We start from the raw sequence: 20321 nt of genomic DNA on the forward strand, positions 1-20321 counted from the left end.
CTCTAGGATACAGAACCTGTCTTCTTCCAGAGCGGTGTGATGGATGGACAGTCCCATGGTCTTTATACTTGTGTATAATTGTTTGAACAGATGAACGTGGCACCTTTAGGCGTCTGGAAATTGCACCAAGGGTAAACCAGACTTGTGTTCACAATTCTCTTCCTGATATCTTGACTGATTTCTTTTGACTTTCTCATGATGTTAAAAAGCAGTGTGTTTCAGCTGTGCTTCAAATGCATGCACAGGTGTGTCTCTAATTAATGTTGTCAATATACCAAAATCATCACATGAGAAGCTTCCAAAGACATAACATCATCATCTGGGTTTTCTGTCATAGTAATCTTACTGTATGCAAATGTAACCTTTGATTTAATTGATGTATGTTATTTTATATATTAACATTAATTTGGGGCATTTGTATTTTGTTTATTACTTTGTACTTGTTTTATTAATAAGTAATATTTATTTATATTATGTTTGGGTAAATTACATTTAATGTTGGTTCCTATTGTTGTTGCAGTGCAGCGCATTTGGGGAGCGCACCGGGAAATGGGTGAGAGTGTGAACACGCACAGGGCGCGCACGTGTTAAGTGTGTCGGTTGTTCAATAAAGAGACGAGCTGTGCACTGTCCTGCCGTGTTGGTGATTTTAGCCAGGAAAACAGCAAGAAAGTCGATAAGTCAAATCTAAATGTAACCCGCCGTACTCACAGCCTCCGGAGACTGGGAAGACCGATATTTAAGGGTTACAGACTGGTGCCAGCGGTGTTTTTTTCTTGCTAGTTTTTGTCTATGCTACTTAGCCAAGGCAGTCAGCTAGCGTCGGTGGTGGATGATTCGTTCGGGAAATACGAGATCGCTGTTTACGGATACTTTCATGCAGATCCAGAGTTTCCACTTGTTCGTTTTAGCTGGATAGTGTTTTCAGTATGTTGCAGCAGCCACAGCAGTCGGACAACGATGTTGAGGACAACAACACACGTGCTCATGGCGACGCTGGTGTGGCCGGCGCGGCTCCGCAGCAGCGGGACGCTTCAAAGACTATAGTTCATTATCGAGTGGATTTGCCGCCATGTTTCCACGGCGATGGTAAGGACAAAGAAAGTTTTGCTGTATGGAAAACCAGACTGGAACTTGCAGTTAAAGCCTGCGCAGATGGACAGCAGCTAGATATAGCTACAATACTTCCCACTCGCCTTAGTGGAGATGCTTTAGCATACTGGCTGTCTTTGCCACCAGCAGTGCAACAGGACTATGACCAATGTGCAGGAAAGCTCAATGATGTTTTTGGTGGGAAAGAATTTTTGCTTAATTTTCAAACTTTTGTTAATGCAAGACAGCGCCTGCCTAAAGAACCATTAGAAGTTTATGCTGCTGAAATCACAAGGTTAGTGCTGGAAGCTTTTCCAAACTACGGAGAGCCAGCTATTGCCATGGAACGCTTCAGAAGATTTGCTGCCGGATTAGACCCCATTCTTCAATCAAAATGTCACGAGCATGGTGCAGCTACATTGGAAGGCGCGCTGGCAGTTGCATGTAAATGGGAGCGTGCACAAGAGGCTTTAAGGCTACTTCCTCCTCCACTTCCACCAAATACCACATCATATGCAACAACGCCTGCATCCAGAGATGCTTGCAGAGATTGCTCTGATGAACTGCTTGATGCCATTAAGCAACTTTCCAGAGATGTTCGCTCTCTGAAACTACAAGAACATGATGTGAGCCATGCCAGACATAGTCATGCTCCCCACAGTGATTTGTCCAAACGTGACTCCCGAGGCGGCCGCGGCAGGGAGAGATATCGACGCACCCCATCTGTGTCTCCAGTCCGAGATACCCGCACATCTACACCCACATATCACCGGTCCAGCAGGTCCTACAGCGACTACAGCTTCTCCACGCGCTCACCGGACCACCACGACCGTCGGCTGTCACCGGACCATCGGGATCATCGGCAGTCTATGGGACCTTCTTCACCTTCTCCGCACCGGGACCATCACTCCAGCTATAAGAGGCACTCCAGACTCCGCAGTCCAGACAGATGGCGTCCTCATTACCATGGTGACAGGTCCTTCCCTTACCATGACTATGACCGTGACTCTACTTTTGATGAAGGTAGACCCAGATCCCCCTCAGCACGCTCAGGCAGGGGTAGGCAGAGACAATATGACAGAGACCATCATGTGACCTTTAGTGAAGGCTACTACAGTCAGGGAAACGAGTGGCAGTAGACACTGAGGGCCAAGTGTCTGCTCCTAGTGATGAGGCCCACATCACATTAATACAACAACCCAAACGTAGGACATTCACCCGAAATATATTGGCCATTATTGAAAATGTTGCTTCTAAAGTATACATAGATTCTGGTTCAGACATCTCACTGATTAGTGAAGCATTTAGAATGTCCATCCCCTCTCTGAGAACAAAAACTTTACAGCGACCTCAAGTTGTCCCTAGAGCTGTTACGGGTGACTACCTAGACAATCTTGCCACCCTCTCAATGAACATGAGGTTGGGCAGTGAAATGTTCACACACACTGTCCAGGTAGTCAGGAATGTTACCCAGCCTGTCATATTAGGCTGGGACTTTCTTTTTGCACATTTTGCTGTTTTAGATTTGAAAGAAGGCGTCCTCAAAGTGGGTAATCGTGCCAGGGTTCCACTTCTGTCTACTATGGAGACGGCCCCTTTGAGTTGCAGTGCCATTACTGTGACACCACTCCTTGTACCTGCAATGTCACAAATGACTCTTCTAGCTAAAGTCCAACCCACTATTGGTGTGCCTGACTTGGACGTCGACTATATAGGTGTCATTGAACCGGGACCACCCAGCTCCCAGGGATTACTAACTGCACGAACTGTTACTCCGATCCAGGCAGGGATGACTTATGTTAGGATCATGAATCCAACTACCTCTGACTTACAGGTACCCAGTGATACTAAACTAGGTGATTTGTATCCCTTAGGCCAAGACCATGACCATGACTACTGCATAGTTGAGACAAACGTAGGTGCAGTTACTACCCCGATTGAGTCCACTAAGCAGTTCATGCCAGATGTTAACCTGGATACCTCCGCTCTGACTGCTGACCAGAAACAAAAGCTTCAGGCTTTACTCTTATCTTACTGTGACGTGTTTAGTACTCATGACCAGGACTATGGCCGTACTGACTTGGTTAGGCACAGCATTAGGACTGGCTACACCCCTCCCATTAAACAGCGAGCATACCGGGCCTCTCCAAACATCCGAGCGGAGATAGACAGGCAGGTCCAGCAGCTCCTCGAACAGGACATCATTGAGGAGAGTTACAGCCCCTGGTCCTCCTTGTTTTGGTGCGGAAAAAGGACGGTACCTATAGGTTTTGTGTAGATTACGGTAAACTTAATGCTGCCACCATCAAAGACTCGTACCCCTTGCCACGCCCAGCAGAGGCACTTGACAGCTTGTCAGGCTCCTGTTGGTTCAGCACAATGGACCTATCCAGTGGAAATTGGCAGGTTGAACTTGAGCCACAAGACAGGGAGAAAACGTCATTCAACAGTGGGAGTGGTCTCTTCCAGTTTAAGGTTATGCCGATGGGACTGACAAATGCTCCCCCAACATTCCAAAGACTGATGGAACTAGTCCTTCACGGCTTGCATTGGAAAGAGTGCTTAATCTACTTAGATGATGTACTAGTATTTAGCCGTACTTTCAGTGACCACCTTAAGAGCTTAGGTGAAGTTTTTGACTGCTTCAGAACAGCTGGCCTTAAACTGAAAGCAAGGAAATGTCATTTGGCTCAGACAGAAGTGACGTTTCTGGGACATGTTGTTTCCAGCCGAGGACTGCAGCCGGACGAGAAAAACCTGGAAAAGGTACGCAAGTGGCCCTTGCCCCAGAAGTGAGAGCTTTTGTTGGACTATGCTCCTATTACCAGCAGGTTTGTTAAGAACTTCTCTGTCATTGCAGCCCCTCTGCATTCACTAACTCACAAAGGTGCTATTTTTAAATGGACAGTTGAGTGTGAGGATGCATTTCAGTCACTTAAGCATGCTCTTACTAACCCTCCGGTTGTGGCACATCCTGTCTTTTCCCAGCCTTTCCTGCTATACACTGATGCATCACTAGAGGGCATTGGGTCAGTGTTAGCCCAGAGACAGGACAATAAAGAACATGTTATTGCCTATGCAAGCCACACTTTAACTCCCTCAGAAGGGAAATGGTCCACTTTTGATCGTGAACTGTTTGCAGTTGTTTGGTCTGTGAGACATTTTAAACACTTTCTTTCAGGCAGCTCCTTTGTGGTGATCACAGACCATAAGCCACTGCTGAGCCTAAAGAAAAGTGCAGTTGACAATGGCCCTACTGGCTGACGCAGCAGATGGATCCTTGAATTGGACGTCTATGACTATGCTATCATGCACCGGGAAGGTAAACGGCACGCCAATGCAGATGCCTTGTCCAGGCGCCCCAGCACTGAAAGACTTGGCCATGTAGTGCAGTGTGTTACTGTAGATGTCACTAACACAAATGCTACTATGGACACAGACACTAGTGACAATCATAATCCGGACTTTGGCAACACCCTGTCTATTGACTCAGAACAGTTGAAATGACAGCAACAGAATGATAAATGTCTTACCAGTACCATGATTTTATGGGTAAAAGACAGTGTATGTAGGCCACCTATTGGTAAACTGAGGCATTCCTCCCCTTCATTGAGGAAACTGTGGCATGAGTTTCCCAACCTTACGATTAGAAATGGGATTCTCTGTAGAAAGTCAAAACAGAGTTCTCACTCATCTGTAAACTTCCAAGTGGTTTTACCAAACACACTTCTTCCTACAGCCTTAGCTGCTTTACATGGTAATCAGTTAAGTGGACATTTGAATGCAGAACGCATCCTTCAAAGAGCTAGACGTATCTGCTATTGGCCTTACATGGCTCGTGATGTGCATACTTTTTGTTCCGAGTGCCTCCCTTGTCAAAAACGAGGTTCTCCTGTGCCACATGAGCGTGCCCCACTTCAATGTATTGAAGCTGACAGACCTTTTCAAAAAGTAGCTGCTGATATCACTGAGTTACCTGTTACATCTCAGGGCAATAGGTATGCACTGGTTATTACTGACTATTTCACACACTATGCCAATCTGTTTCCATTGAAAGACCAACGTGCTATTACAGTTGCAAAATGTATTTTTGAGGACTATGTTAGACAACATGGGTTGCCCGAGTCAATTCATACAGACCAGGGTAGACAATTTGAATCAGATCTTGTGAAACACTTGTGCAGGTTACTGGGGATTACTAAAACACACACTACCCCATACCATGCACAGTCGATGGTATGGTAGAAAGACTGAACAGAACTCTGAAAGACCAACTAGCTAAGTATATAGCGCAAACTGGTGGTGAATGGGATCAGTTTCTGCCACAAGTCGAACTTGCTTACAACTCCAGCGTACATTCTAGCACAGGGCTTTCCCCATTCTTCCTCGTACATGGCAGGGAACCAAACTTGCCACTGGACGTTATATTGAACTGTAGTCCCACTTTGACCTCACCTACACCAGGTACACCTGCAGCTTATGCTTCTTACCTGTCTTCACGCTCTACACATGCATTTGCTGATGCAGCTCACAAATCCACACTTAGTAAGTTGCGTCAGAAGTCTTATTATGACAAGAAAGTTGTGTTTCACCCACACGAGCCAGGGGATCTTGTGCTTCTGGATGACCCCGCTAACAGAATGAATAAACTGGCTCCCGGATGGAAAGGGCCATTTGTCATTGTGAAATGTGTGACGAAAGATGGACATTCAGGTGTGACCTATGAGATTACAGATCCTAGGAAAGCACACTCAAGGACATGGGTTGTACACCACAATAGACTCAAAGCTTTCAAAGGAGTTTTGCAGGACATTCCAAATATGGTAAAGGCATTTTCACCTGGACAGGACAATGTGTCTACACTGGCACCTCCCCTTACTGCTTTATCGGGGGCTCTGCCTTTTCATCCTCCTATTCCACCACATGTGCCTAGACGGAGTAGGCAGCTTGGAACTGCACCTGCAGTAGGGACTGCTCCTCAGAGTGCTCCACCTTCACCCCAGGCAGCTGTTCCCTCTGCTTCCCCTCCTTCCTCCCCTGTTCTCCAGCCTTATGTATCCCCTCCAGTCTCCCTCATTGCCCACCCTGTTGTGTCCCGCTCTGGTCGCAGGATTTGTCTGCCACATAGGTACAGGGACTTTATCACTTAATGGGTTTTCTTTGTGTGCTCTTGCTGTTTATCTGTTTCTCTGTTTCCCCTATGTTCTAAAATGGTCGTATGCCTTCTTTGTTTATATTGTTTGTTGGCTAATTTAGGCCGCCTTAGTTCTATGTTCATTCTCGGTTGTGTGTTCTGTTTGAAATGGGGACATTTCATTTGGTACCAGAGGAAGACTGTAACCTTTGATTTATTTGATGTATGTTATTTTATATATTAACATTAATTTGGGGCATTTGTATTTTGTTTATTACTTTGTACTTGTTTTATTAATAAGTAATATTTATTTATATTATGTTTGGGTAAATTACATTTAATGTTGGTTCCTATTGTTGTTGCGGGGCAGCGCATTTGGGGAGCGCACCGGGAAATGGGTGAGAGTGTGAACACGCACAGGGCGCGCACGTGTTAAGTGTGTCGGTTGTTCAATAAAGAGACGAGCTGTGCACTGTCCTGCCGTGTTGGTGATTTTAGCTAGGAAAACAGCAAGAAAGTCAATAAGTCAAATCTAAATGTAACCTGCCGTACTCACAGCCTCCGGAGACTGGGAAGACCGATATTTAAGGGTTACACAAACTTCTGACTTTGAAGAAAGACATGAAAAATTGTCTAAAAATCCTTTTCTTATTATTCTGGCATTTAGCAAATAGAAATAATTTTGTTAAACCTAATTGACCTAAAACAGGAAAAGTTTGGTCTCATTTCATGTCAGACACAGAGGAAAAAAGCACATGTGTCTTTTTATATGGTGTATGTAAACTTCTAGTTTCTGTACCCGATTTTCTAATAGGTACTATCTGCATCTAATTATAAAGTGTTTTCAGGAAGTGTGTTTTACCATGCTAGTTGTTGCATTGCAATGAAGGCAAAACTCCACTCTGGTCTCTGAAAGTTGTGAAAAGTGCTTATAAAGTCATCACAATGAATAATTAGGATGCTCAGAATGCATAAGGATCACTGCAAACTGTTTAAAGAGGGGGTATTTACTTCTATGGGGTAGTAACTGTAACACATAACATATTTAGATCACCATGTTTCCTTTTATTGTTTTGAAAATGCTATAATCACTGAAAACAACATATTGACATGTTTTATAAGTTTCTCCCCTCCCTCTGCTCTCTGCGCTCAGTCCCTCCCCCTTCAGAGCACTATCACAACACAATCAGCTGCATCCCACTAATGAAACTACTGCACGTCACATCAGGTTTGTCAAGTTGCTGAGTATAGTTTTGTATCATGTTTTTGTATATTTATGGAGAATTGTCATGTGGAGCATTGGTGACATAGGCTTGTGGGTGGAGCCTTGTACAGAATCATACTGCTAAGACTAATGGTGTGTTCACACTCGGGCGTCAAGAATGCATTGGATGCCTCTAGTTGGACGCCATTGCATTTGAGGACAAATGCCTCCGACGTGCATCAAATGCATGGACGCTCTGGACGTGCGTTGTTGCGGTCTCTGCGAGTGCCTTTGGGTGTTTTGTTTTCCCTGTGTCTTTGTGAACGCTGCAGCCCAGGTTGAGAGAGTGGGTTTAGTGTATTTATTACATAAAATCCAAAGGAGGTGATCAGCCCGGCAACGGCGTGTCTGGGTCCATGACTAGCCTTTATGCTAGCCGGTGCGCCCAGCAACACACCAGTCACTAGTTTGTGGCTGATATCTTTCTACTTTTTCCAGATAATGATGCCACTTTGTCGTCAAACGCCAAAACGTTCAGCTTTTTCAACTTTTGGATGCACGAGTCAAACCATAGACTTTGTATGTAAACTCGATGCCCCTGACACCCCGGTGTGAATGCACCATAAGGAGAGTTTGAAAAGAGCCCAGGGGAGATGGCTAAAATACTTAAACATGCATGGATCTAAAACCTCTTCAGGCATGTTTCTGATGAGGGACAAACGTTCTAACATGGGAGAAAGCTCTAAAAATGGATTTTACATAATTCCCTCTTTAAAGCGGTTGTTGAGCAGGACTCTAAACCCACAGAGATGGAGCAGGAGCAGGAGTGGGGCTGATAACACACAGGCTTTTTCAGTGTTCTGCTGGAATTCGTCACAGATGTGACGGACAGATTTCACTTCACTTTGATGACACAAAACTGCTCAAGATTTTCATTTAAGTCCATTTAAACCGTGTCTATCACCAGATTCCTCTCCTCCTCTCCTCTCATCTTTCCTCCTCCTCCTCTCCTCTTTCCTCTTCTGTGATCTGCTGCTGTGTTTTTCTAATCTCTGTTACATTTCTCCCCTTTCCTCCTCTCTTCTTCACTCTTTTCCTCTTTACTCTTCTCTTCCCTCTCCTCCGATCTTTGCTCTCTTTTTTCCTAGCCTCCTATCCTCTAAGGTCTTTCCTTTTTTCTCCTCTTTTGTATCCTCCTCTCATCCTCTTTCTCTCCTCTTCTACTCTCTCCTGTTCTGTTTCTTCTCCTCTTTCCTCCTCCCCACTTTCTCTCCTCCTTTCCTTTCCTTCCTCTCCTCCTCTCTCTGCCTCATTTTCAACTATTTTCAAATCTTTACTTTCTTCTTTCTTAGGCTCCTCTCCTCTTTTTTCCCCTTTCTTCTTCCTCTCCTCCTTCATCTCTTCTCTCTTCCTCTCTCCTCTTACCTCATCTCCTCTCCTACTCTTCCTCCCGCCTATGTCCCGCCCATACTATGGACGGGACATAGGCCCATAATGTGGGAGGGGCATAGGCCCATAGTGTGGGCGGAGGCCCATAGTGTGTCTATAGGCATAGGCCTATAGACTTCTGCAGGACTGTTTTAGTCTTACACACATAATCACGTCACCTCATTCATTTAAAGTGGATCTATTTTGGAAGATGGACTTTTCAGAGCTTTCAGAGATTCATGTTTGAGTAATCTTTAATCGCTTATTTTCAAGACGCCATTTTGCACATCAACCCATTTCCATCGCCTATGACATACAGCCTGTGACGTACACGCTCATTGTGATGTACACGCTCACTGTGACGTACACACCCACTGTGATGTACACACTGTGACGTACATACTGTGACGTACACACTGTGATGTACACGTCCACTGTGACGTACACGTCCACTGTGACGTACACGCCCACTATGACGTACACCCCCACTGTGACGTACACACCCATTGTGACGTACACGCTCAATGTGACGTACACACCCACTGTGACGTACACACCCACTGTGACGTACACTACCACTGTGACGTACACACTGTCTCGTACACACTGTGACGTACGTGCCCACTGTGACATACACACTGTGACGTATGTGCCCACTGTGACGTACACACTCTGATGTACACACTGTGACGTACACACTGTGACGTACACACTGTGACGTACACACTGTGACGTACACACTGTGTCGTGCCCAGTGTGACGTACATGCCCACTGTGACGTACACCCCCACTGTGACATACACGCCCACTGTGACGTACATCCCCACTGTGACGTACACGCCCACTGTGACGTATGGGCCCAGACCTGTAATAAATGAATTCATACTTTACAGTAGGGGGGTCAGACTCATTTTCACAGAGGGCCACATCAACAAAATGGTTGCTCTCAAAGGGCCAGATGTAATTGTGAGATAAATGTGACTAAATGTAACCAAATGTAATGTAAAATAAATGCAACTACTTTTTAATCGTGTTAGTTAACCATTTCTATATTTATTACTTATTCAAGTTACAAATATTGCATATGGATTTGAATACATATGAAAAAAATGTCTGTGTAACTGTGCATCTCTTGATAAACTAATATTTTAAGACAGTCGCACCTTTTAATTTACATTGTCACGGGTCACATAAAACGATGTGGTGGGCCACATTTGGCCCACAGGCCTTGAGTTTCACACATGTGCTTTACAGTGGAATCACACTGGGGGTGTTTTAAATGTACCTCTATGGTGGAATGTTCAGCTGTTACTATGGCCACAAAAGTTTTAAGATCTGAAAACTCAAGAAAAAACACACAATGGATTTAAACAGCAAATTTTCAGGAGCCTGTGATCAGAGTGAGCGTTCATGGTCCTGTTTAAGAGTACACAAAAAGGTGAGAGTGACTCACTGATAAACTGTTGGCTAATGCTAGGTAGCTTGTGACTGTACTGTTATGTAAGAAGGACTTGTTTAACAGCTCAAATCACACAACAGCACAGCACCGCAACTGAACCTCCGACATTGGAGTCACAGCTGAGCGGGCAGTCTGAGCGAGCCGTTGGGCCCCTTTTGCTCCCCGCGCTAGTCAGAGCGCTCTCACAACACAATCAGCTGCATCCCGCTAATGAAACTACTGCACATTACATCAGGTTTGTCAAGCTGCTGTGTACAGTTTTTTTTTTAATCACACGTTTTTATGTTTATGGAGAATTGTTGTGTGGACTTTGAATAGGCCCTGGGAGAGATTGCTAGATTAATCAAACATGCATGGATGATCTAAAATCTCTTCAGGCATGTTTTGATGAGATTATAACATGGGAGAAAGCTCCACAAAGTCAGTTTAACATCATGGCCCTCTTTAAGCTGATATGTCTGCATGTTATTTTACTGCAAGTTCTTTTACTGTCGTTTCACACTTTGTACCAAATCTTACCCATGACAATTACACATACATTTAGCACAGTTGTGCTGGGCGTCTTACCTACCGGGGTCTAAACACACCATGTTTATGCGTCTTCCTACAGAAATCACACTCATGAAACGCATCATAAAGGACAGTGTGTACCTTCTCTCTTGTTGTTGCGCAGACAGTGGACTTTGGGCAGTTTGGTCAGCAGCTCACAGTCACTCTCTGCAAAACAAAACAACAGAACATATATAGAAGATAATATAAGATAATATATAACATTTATAAGGACTTTAAAGAAGAATTATGACTCAAGTGATTATTGACTTAGAACCTGCTTCTCCCACACAGAAAAAACACCCCCAAAAGCATGGGTGTAATGAAAATTAAACATGACAAAAAGCAAAAATAGGTTAATAATAAGCACTCACATTTGCTACACCCTGGCTGTAAAACAGAGTTACAGTGTCATTAAAACTGCAGTGACCCGAGCCTCCTCTAATCATTATATCCCATTTTTCTTTAGCACGTTTAAGAAAAGGTTGGACTTTTTAAAAAAAAAAACAGTTGGACTGTCCATTAACAGTGTGTCTGATCTTTTCCATTTTGATTAGATGTAAAATATGTTTAATCCATATGCGTGTGTTGAAGGTAGAACATGTGTGCAGAGTCTGTTGTTGGTAATTGTCCAGGGGCTGAGGGTTCAACATCATCCTGGAACTTCCACTGGTCTGATGGGAGTCAACATCCACTCCTTTTTTCAAATCATTTTCAAAATGAATTTGTTCAGACAATCCTACACACACATACTGTGTAAAGAAGAAGACTTAGTGTGACGTCACACACAGCGTTCGGCTATGGTCAAATGAAGCTCATTGCGGCTAACAGTTATAGAGGCCAATTTGGAGCCAAGATATAATTAATATTAGCAATTCTGACCACGAGTATCATAGCAACCAACTAGCCAACGCTAAGACACCTGATTTGTCTGTTATTAATGTTCATATCTTGATTTACAGATATAATAGTGAAATAAAAACCCAGGATCATGTAAAGCGGGTTAATATGAGCATTTTATATTTATAGCTTGTTCTGTATAGGGTCCTTGAAAGTTTTGAAAGGTGCTTATAAATGTATTATTATTATAACTCCAAAAAGAGTCGTCACTGGATGAGGATGTGACAGAAGTCTTAAAGAGCCTGACAGCATCTGGAACATGTGAGTCCACAAAGTGCAGAATGTGTGAAAGTCTGTACCTTCTGTTCTTTCAGTCTTTGACCTATGACCTGGATGAGTTACACTGGCCAAAAAGAAGGTCACACACTCTAATATTTGGTTGTTCCGCCTTTAGCTTTGATTACAGCACACATTCGCTGTGGTATTGTTTTGATAAGCTTCTGCAATGTCACAAGATTTATTTCCATCCAGTGTTGCATTCATTTTTCACCAAGATCTTGCATTGACGATGGAAGAGTCTGACCTCTGCATAAAGCCTTCTCCAACACATCCCAAAGATCCTCAATGGGGTTAAGGTCTGGACTCTGTGGTGGACGATCCATGTGTGAAAATGATGTCTCATGCTCCTGAACCACTCTTTCACAATTTGAGCCTGATACTGGCATTGTCATCTTGGAATATGCCCATGCCATCAGGGAAGAAAATTCCACTGATGGAATAACCTGGTGATTCAGTATATTCAGGTGTCAGATGACCTCATTCTTTGAGCACAGACTGTTGCTGAACCTAGACCTGACCAACTGCAGGAGGCTTGGATGTATTTGCTTAGTAAAATCCAGGTGGCGACCTTTTTTTTGGCCAGGCAGACCCTGAACACAGTGAGCCTGACCCTGAACATTCATGAGCCTGACCCTGAACACTGTGAGCCTGACCCTGAACACTCATGAGCCTGATCCTGAACACTGTGAGCCTGACCTGAACACTCATGAGCCTGACCCTGTACACTGTGAGCCTGACCCTGAACATTCATGAGCCTGACCCTGAACTCTCATGAGCTAGGATTAAAGGTGCGCTATGTAACTTTATCTATTTCTCTCTCTCCCTCGCTCTCTCCCTTCTCCCTCTCCTTTTCCGCCCCCTCTTTCTCTCCTCTCTCTCTCTCCTACTCGCTCTTCCACCTGTCTCTTTCTCTCTCTGTCATGATACATGCATTTTCTGCCTCTTGTTGCCTCCCTGTGTGCCTTTCCCCCCTCCCTCACTTTGCCTCAACATGGAGCTGGGCGGAGCTCTCAGCTCCTCCTGCTCGCACCTGCCTTCTATTAGCGCAATCACCACCACCTGCTGCCGTGGATAAGAGGGACCCGCTCCAGACACTCGGTGCCAGACCGTCCGCGTGTCCAACGTGAATGTTCCAGCTCTGTTCTTGTATTTTGGTGCTTACCCTTTTGATGCTGATTGGATTTTTGCTACCTCACAGATTCCTGCTCCCTCGCTCGTCCCGGCTCCTGGTCTCTGGTTCGGCTTCTGATCCCACGCTCCGATTCTGGTACAGTCCATGCCTTGTCTTCACCTTCCTGTCTCGTCCTGGGCTCCGGCTTGACCACGTCTCCCACTCCGGCTCTGGTTCTGTCTACCCCTCGTCTCCGTCTCCGTGCCTCTTCCTAGACCCCGGCCTGCTCCCCGTCGCCTGCCCCGGTTCCTGCTCGTCACGACGCATTCCCGGACTCTGGCCTGCACCCTGTCTCCCACTCGTTGTTGGTTTAATGAACTACTGTTACTTAACTGCACCAACTGTAAATAAACATTGTAAACTGCCCCGAGTTCTGCATTCTTTGGTCCGCCCTGCTTCTGCCGTTACGACACTCTTTCCCTTCCTCTCTCCCTCCCTCCCTCTTTTCCACTCCTTTCTCTTTCCCTTTCTCTCTCCCTCTTTCTTTCTCTACCTCCCTTTCTCACTTTTTCTCTCCCTTCCTCTTCCCTCTCTTTCTTGGTCTTCTATTTCTCTTTCTGACAGTTGTTTAAATGATGGCTGCTGTCTGCACCCTTTGACCTTTCCCTGGCACAGATCTATTGGGTCACTTCTCCACATGAACAGAATGAGCCAAGATAGTGGCTGACCTGTGACGCAGATGAGACGACCCTTTTATCAAACTGACATTTGAGTTTCAGACCAAAGAAACCAGGACTGAACCAGGACTAAATCAGGTCTGAAACAGGACTGAACCAGGTCTGAATCTGGACTAAACCAGGACTAAACCAGCACTGAACCAGGACTAAATCAAGTCTGAACCAGGACTACACCACAACTAAACCAGGACGAAAGCAGGACTGAACCAGTGCTGAAACAGGACTAAACCAGGACTGAACCAGAACTGAACCAGGACTGAAAGAACAGCAGTGACATGAGAACAGATATTTGAAGGAATTTGTGCAGTAATTGTATTCATTCAGTAGTAGCAGTAGTTGTAGTACTAGTAGTAGTAGTAGTAGTAGTAGTAGTGCATTGGTTTATACAGTGCCTTTTCAGACAGCCAAAGTGTTTTTTACGCTGCATTATTCATGTAGTCCACACTCGGCGGTGGTGGGACTCTACTGTAGGCGCAGCTGGCCTGGGGTAGACCATAGACTGTATGTATAAATGGACTTATCTAACGTGATAATGGGCATAGCTAACGTGCTATCCACCGCGTCCCAAACAGACTCTGGCTCCAGTTCACTTTACAATGAAGAAGTGTGGTCCCGCTGTTTTAAACTCTGCCCAGACTCTGGTTCTTCTGTCACTTGTGCCTCTTGTGTGTGAATAAAGATGTGAGCTTTTGAATGTGCAGAGGACTTTAACACGATCAGATGCACAAACTAAAACCTGTCTCCTCAAATGCACCTGGACTGTTCTCTGTCCTCCTCCCTCCATCTCTCCTCTCTCTCATCGCTTTCTCGCCTTCCTTACACATCTCTCCTATTCCTATTCTCCCTCTCTCTATATATCTCCTCCTCTCTCTTTCCCTTCCCACCCCCTCCCTCTGTCTACCTTTTCCTCTCTCTTTCCCTTCCCACTCCCTCCCTCTTTCTACCTCCCCCTCTCCCTCTTACTGTTGTGGATTACACATTTTTGCTCACACTGTCCCTCCCCCTTGTTTCCCTCTCTCCCTCTCTCTCTCTCTTCTCTGATATCATCTTTACATCAGCTTGTTTGAATAACACCTCCTCTCTCCTCTATTCTTTCATTCTCTCTCTCCTTCCTCCTCCCTCCTCTCCTCCCTCTCTCTTCTCTCTGATAGGATCTTTACATCAGGAGCTTGTTTGGATTGCACATTTTCTCCCCCTCTCTGTTCTCTCTCCTCTCTTCTCTTCTCTTTCTCCCCTCCTCTCTCTCTTTCTCTCTTCAGATATAATCTTCACATCAGGAGCTTGTTTTGTATTACACATTTCCTCTCTCAGATAAACTACTTCACAAACCTGAAGGAAAAACCCATTACTCTGCTGTTACAAGCCTGCGCAGGAACGGTAAAGTAAAGCCTTGTTTCCATGGGGATGGTATACGGGGTGACACAGGGGAGTCCAGAAGTGAAGAGCATTGGGCTGTTTGAGGGTCTGAAGCGGCCCACACAGAGTACTACCTCACACAGAGGTAGTAGTAGTAGCAGTAGTTGTAGTAGTAGCCGTAAGAGCAGTAGTAATAGTAGTAGTAGCAGTAGCAGTAGTAGCAGTAGTAGTAGTAGCAGTAGTAGAGGTAGTAGTAGTAGTAGAAGTCACCTCAGTTGGCTCCTCTCAGCGTGAAGTAGCAGTGGCTCTACTCCGAGCTCCTCCAGTGTGATTGAGCTCCTCACCCTCCACTCTGTGGAGGAAACTCAATTCCACTGCACCCATCCGCCTGTCTCACGCTCCAGATTGTTCCAGAGCATAACACATCAGACATGCCACAGAGACGTGAAACACAGAGGTGCAGAGAAGTGAAATAAACATAGAAAAAACTGACAATAAACCAGAACTAGTTTAGTGTTTACACTAGTGCTAGCTTTAGCTTTAGCCACGTCGCAAAGCCACAAACTTAGAATTAGCTTAGAATTACCAGGGTGATGCAAACAGGATGGTGTTTTTAAATGGTTTGAAGGTGTAACCACCCATTTTCCTTTTATGACTTTTATTATTATTGTGGCAGGTGTTTGTTTTTATTGTGTCTTGTGACTGCATGAGGCTGGATATTCCCCTTGAGTTGCCGTGGGCAGCGCCATTGTCATTCAGGTTGTATTATTTTCCATGGGGCCAATCTTGACAGCAGATCAGTTCTACAGAGACCACAGCGGCGTTTTAAAGCCTCCAGAGAATTGCTGACAGGTCGATGTGTTGGTCACATGACCACTGAACATTTGACACAAATCAACCTGCTTTACATCAGACAGAGCTGCCAAACTTTCTCCAAATTCTCTATTGAAATGAATGAACCAGAAGTGCCACAACAAAGAAAGCAGTTTAATCACATTTATGGCAAAAGTGGGTGGGACCGAAGAAGGTCAAGAGGCACCTCCCTACCAGTACACTATGATTAGTGCTGGTAGTGGCAGCAGTTATATTAGTTGTTGCTGTAGTAGTAGTAGCAGCTGTAGTAGCAGAAGTACTAGTGCTAGTAGTAGAAGTAGTGGTAGTAGTAGTAGTAGCAGTACTAGAAAAATCCTATAAAAATTCCCTTGTTTTATGTGTAGTTTTATAATGGTAAAATTCTTTCACTGATCAGAGTAAACAAGACCTTTGAGTTCATTCACAGATAAATACGAGAAGTGTGCGTCTGTGTGTGCGGGGGTGTGCGTGTGTGTGTGTGTGTGGGGGGGGGGGGGGTGCGTGGGGGTGTGTGGGGGGGTGTGTGTGGGGGTGGGTGTGTGTGTGTGTGGTGTAAAGGCTGTACACATTTGTGTGATGTTTAGAGTCCATGTGAAAAGCTTTGACTGAAAAACAGCTTTGAAAATATTTTTTAGAATTACATAGTGTTTAGTCCAGAACCAAACATGAGAGAAACCAGGACTAAACCAGGACTAAACCAAAACAATACTAGGACTAAACAAGGACTAAACCAGGACTAAATCAAGACAATACTAGGACTAAACAGGGACTAAACCAGGACTAAACCAGGACTAAACAACAACTAAACCAGGGCTAAACTAGGACTAAACCAAGACTAAACCAGGACTAAACCAAGACTAAAACAAGACTAAACCAGGACTAAACCAGAACTAAACCAGGACTAAATTAGGACTAAACCAGAACTAAAGCAGGACTACAACTAGGACTAAACCAGGACAAAAACAGGACTAATCTGGGACTGAACTAGGACAAAACTAGGACTAAACCAGGACTGAACCAGGAATAAACTAGGACTAAATAAGGACTAAAGCAAGACTAAAGGAGAACTAAACCAGGACTAAACCAGGACTACAACCAAGACTAAGCTAGAACTAAAGCAGGAGTAAACCAGGACTACAACCAGGAATAAACCAGGACTACAACTAGGAATAAACAAGGACTTAACCAGGACTTGACCAGGACTAAACCAGGATTAAACCAGGATTAAACCAGGACTAAACTCCAGGCCTGTACTATGAAGCTGGCTGCATTTATCTATCATAAACCTGCACAGACTAACCCAAACATGAGTGTTTCTGCATTAGTGGTACCACAACACAGATTCACAATCCAGGACTTTCTGAATGAAACTATGTCTCAGAAAAGGTGGCGGGGTAAATGCCAGCTGACCAATTAGAACAACAGACAGGGGGAGAGCTGCGTACTTCTTTTGTCAGTCATAACCACAAAATAAAAAAAATAAAAACATTACGTACAGTTGGTGAAAGTTAGCGACCAATTAGCGAGTGCAATGTTGAGTGCTATGGGACATCACTCAGGACTACCCTGATTATTGTGATCACAAACACCTGGCTGGATGGGCAGGAGTTTGAAGTGTGGAGACTCGTTAAACCAATCACACTGTTCCTTATATGTCCCAGGCCCCGCCCCTCCTCTCCCCTCACTCTCCCCTTTAATCCTCCAGACCTCACCCCCCCACTCTCCTCTTTAGTGCTCGAGACCCCGCCCCTCCTCTCCCCTTACTCTCCCCTCACTCTCCCCTTTCATCCTCCAGACCCCACCCCCCACTCTCCCATTTAGTCCTCCAGACTCCGCCCCTCCTCACTCTCCCCTTTAGTCCTCCAGACTCCGCCCCTCCTCACTCTCTCCTTTAGTCTCCAGACTCCGCCCCTCCTCACTCTCCCCTTTGGTCCTCCAGACTCCGCCCCTCCTCACTCTCCCCTTTAGTCCTCCAGACTCCGCCCCTCCTCACTTTCCCCTTTAGTCCTCCAGACTCCGCCCCTCCTCACTCTCCCCTTTAGTCTTCCAGACTCCGCCCCTCCTCACTCTCTCCTTTAGTCCTCCAGACCCCACCCTGTTTAACATCTTTATTTAAATGTGTTTATGGGCGGAGTTTAGGTGTGTAGTTCCACTTTAAAGCAGATCAGGTAAGAAAAAGTCCTCCAGGATGAGTTGAGAGGCCTGAGAGATGTTGAGTTTAGATGTTTCAGTTTCCATGATTTATGATGCGGGGGTCAGGGGTCATTTTCACTCACCATCTTCACTAAAGTCATCCACCAGAATGATCTCATGAATCAGGTGAACGGGAGTCCGGTTTAGTACACTGTGAAAGAGAGGGACAGAGAATGAGAGGGAGGGGAGAGTGAGGAGAGAGAGAGAGTGAGAGGGAGGGGAGAGTGAGGAGAGAGTGAGAGGGAGGGGAGCAGAGAAAGGGAGAGTGTGAGAGAGAGGGGAGCAGAGAGAGGGAGAGAGAGAGTGAGAGGGAGGGGAGCAAAGAAAAGGAGAGAGAGAGCGGGATGCGAGCAGAGAGAAGAAGAGAGAGAATGAGAGGGAGGCAAGCAGAGAGAGTAAGAGAGTGAGAAGGAGGCGAGTAGAGAGAAGGAGTAAGAGAGTGACAGGGAGGAGAGTAGAGAGAGAGTGAGAGGGAGGGGAGCAGAGAAATGCAGAGAGAGTGAGAGGGAGGCGAGCAGAGAGAAGGAGAGAGAGAGTGAGAAGGAGGCGAGCAGAGAGAGTAAGAGAGTGAGAAGGAGGCGAGCAGAGAGATGGAGTAAGAGTGTGAGAGGGAGGAGAGTAGAGATAGACAGAGATAGAGAGAGTGAGAGGAAGGGGAGCAGAGGGAAGGAGTAAGAGTGAGAGGGAGGCGAGCAGAGAGAAGGAGTAAGAAAGTGAGAGGGAGGACAGTAGAGAGAGACAAAGAGAGAGAATGAGAGGGAGGGGAGCAGAGAGAGGGTAGTAAAAAAATGAGAGGGAGGAGAGTAGAGAGAGTGAAAGGGAGGGAGCAGAGAGAGGCAGAGGGTGGGGAGCAGAGAGAGAGAGAGAAAGAGTGAGAGGGAGAAGAGCAGAGAAAGGGGGAGAGTGAGAGGGGAGTAGAGAGAGGGAGAGAGAGAGTGAGATGGAGGGGAGCAGAGAGGGGGAGAGAGAGAATGAGAGGGAAGGGAAATAGAGGGAGAGGAAGAGAAGCAGAGAGAGAGGTTGAGAGAGTGAGAGTGAGAGGGAGGGGAGCAGAGAGAGGGATAGAGAGGGAGAGAGAGAATGAAGGGGTGAGAGAGAGAGGGGAGCAGAGAGAAAGAAAACATTAACAGTCATTAACAACATTAACAAAGTCACATGTTTAACACAGAAACCCTGCAAATTTATTTTTTTAGTTCTTCCGACAAATTGAAACACTCACACACCTTCACTAGAATCATTTGGATCATTTCAGTCCTGGAATTACCTGTCTCTACTGAACCAATGGTAAAAGGAGCTGTTTGCTTGAAAACTACCTCTTCATGACATCACAAGGTGGAACGGAGCATTTTGAGCTTTGAAGATATAGACAGGCTAAAAATAAAGTGTTACGAAAACATGTGTGAATGAAGTCCCCACGCAGGTATCAAACATTCATAAAGTCCAAGAGAAGTATCACAAATGAGAAAATGGGTTTTGTTCTTTTAGCTGTGAGCGGCAATAAAGGCCCCGGTGGCTCCATACACAGGTTTATAATTCAAAAAGAGGATTAAAGCAGGACTGAAACTGAACTAAAGGAAGACTCAAGAGGGACTACACCAGGACACAACAACAAGGAATGAACCAGGACTGACTCTGGAAAAAAACTGAAATTGACCTTGACTGAAGAAGGATGGAACCAAGGACTAAATATGGGATTACACCAGGACTAAACCAGGACTGAACCAGGACTATACCAGGACAAAACTAGGACTAAACCAGGAATAAACCAGGACTGTACAGACTAAATCGGTACTAAACCAGGACTGAATGTCAATATAACTAACCTCATACCTTCCCTCTTTCTTTGTCCCAGCTTGAGTAGAGGAGAGGTGGACATATTTATCCCTCTCTCTTCCCTCCCTCCTCCTCTCTCATCGCTCTTTCCCTCCTTCTCTCCTTCCCTCCTTCTTCATCCCAGCTTGAGTAGGGGAGAGGTGGACACATTTATTCCTCTCTTCCCTCTCATTCCTCCTTCTCACCTCCTCTCC

At 45.4% G+C, this 20321-nt stretch overlaps 1 protein-coding gene across 1 annotated transcript in view; it reads right to left on the reverse strand.

Moving 5' to 3' along the window:
• The window catches only part of galnt14 (UDP-N-acetyl-alpha-D-galactosamine:polypeptide N-acetylgalactosaminyltransferase 14 (GalNAc-T14)), a 226087-nt gene that overhangs the window by 88208 nt on the left and 117558 nt on the right, over positions 1-20321 (reverse strand). Inside the window, exons 4-5 of the mRNA XM_055232313.1 lie at positions 18378-18445; positions 10969-11034 (exon numbers count right to left, since the gene is read on the reverse strand). Coding sequence (XP_055088288.1) covers positions 10969-11034; positions 18378-18445 — 134 coding nt within the window. The remainder of the gene's footprint in view (positions 1-10968; positions 11035-18377; positions 18446-20321) is intronic.

Source organism: Periophthalmus magnuspinnatus, chromosome 24 (assembly GCF_009829125.3).
Source record: "Periophthalmus magnuspinnatus isolate fPerMag1 chromosome 24, fPerMag1.2.pri, whole genome shotgun sequence".
Taxonomy (NCBI): domain Eukaryota; kingdom Metazoa; phylum Chordata; class Actinopteri; order Gobiiformes; family Gobiidae; genus Periophthalmus; species Periophthalmus magnuspinnatus.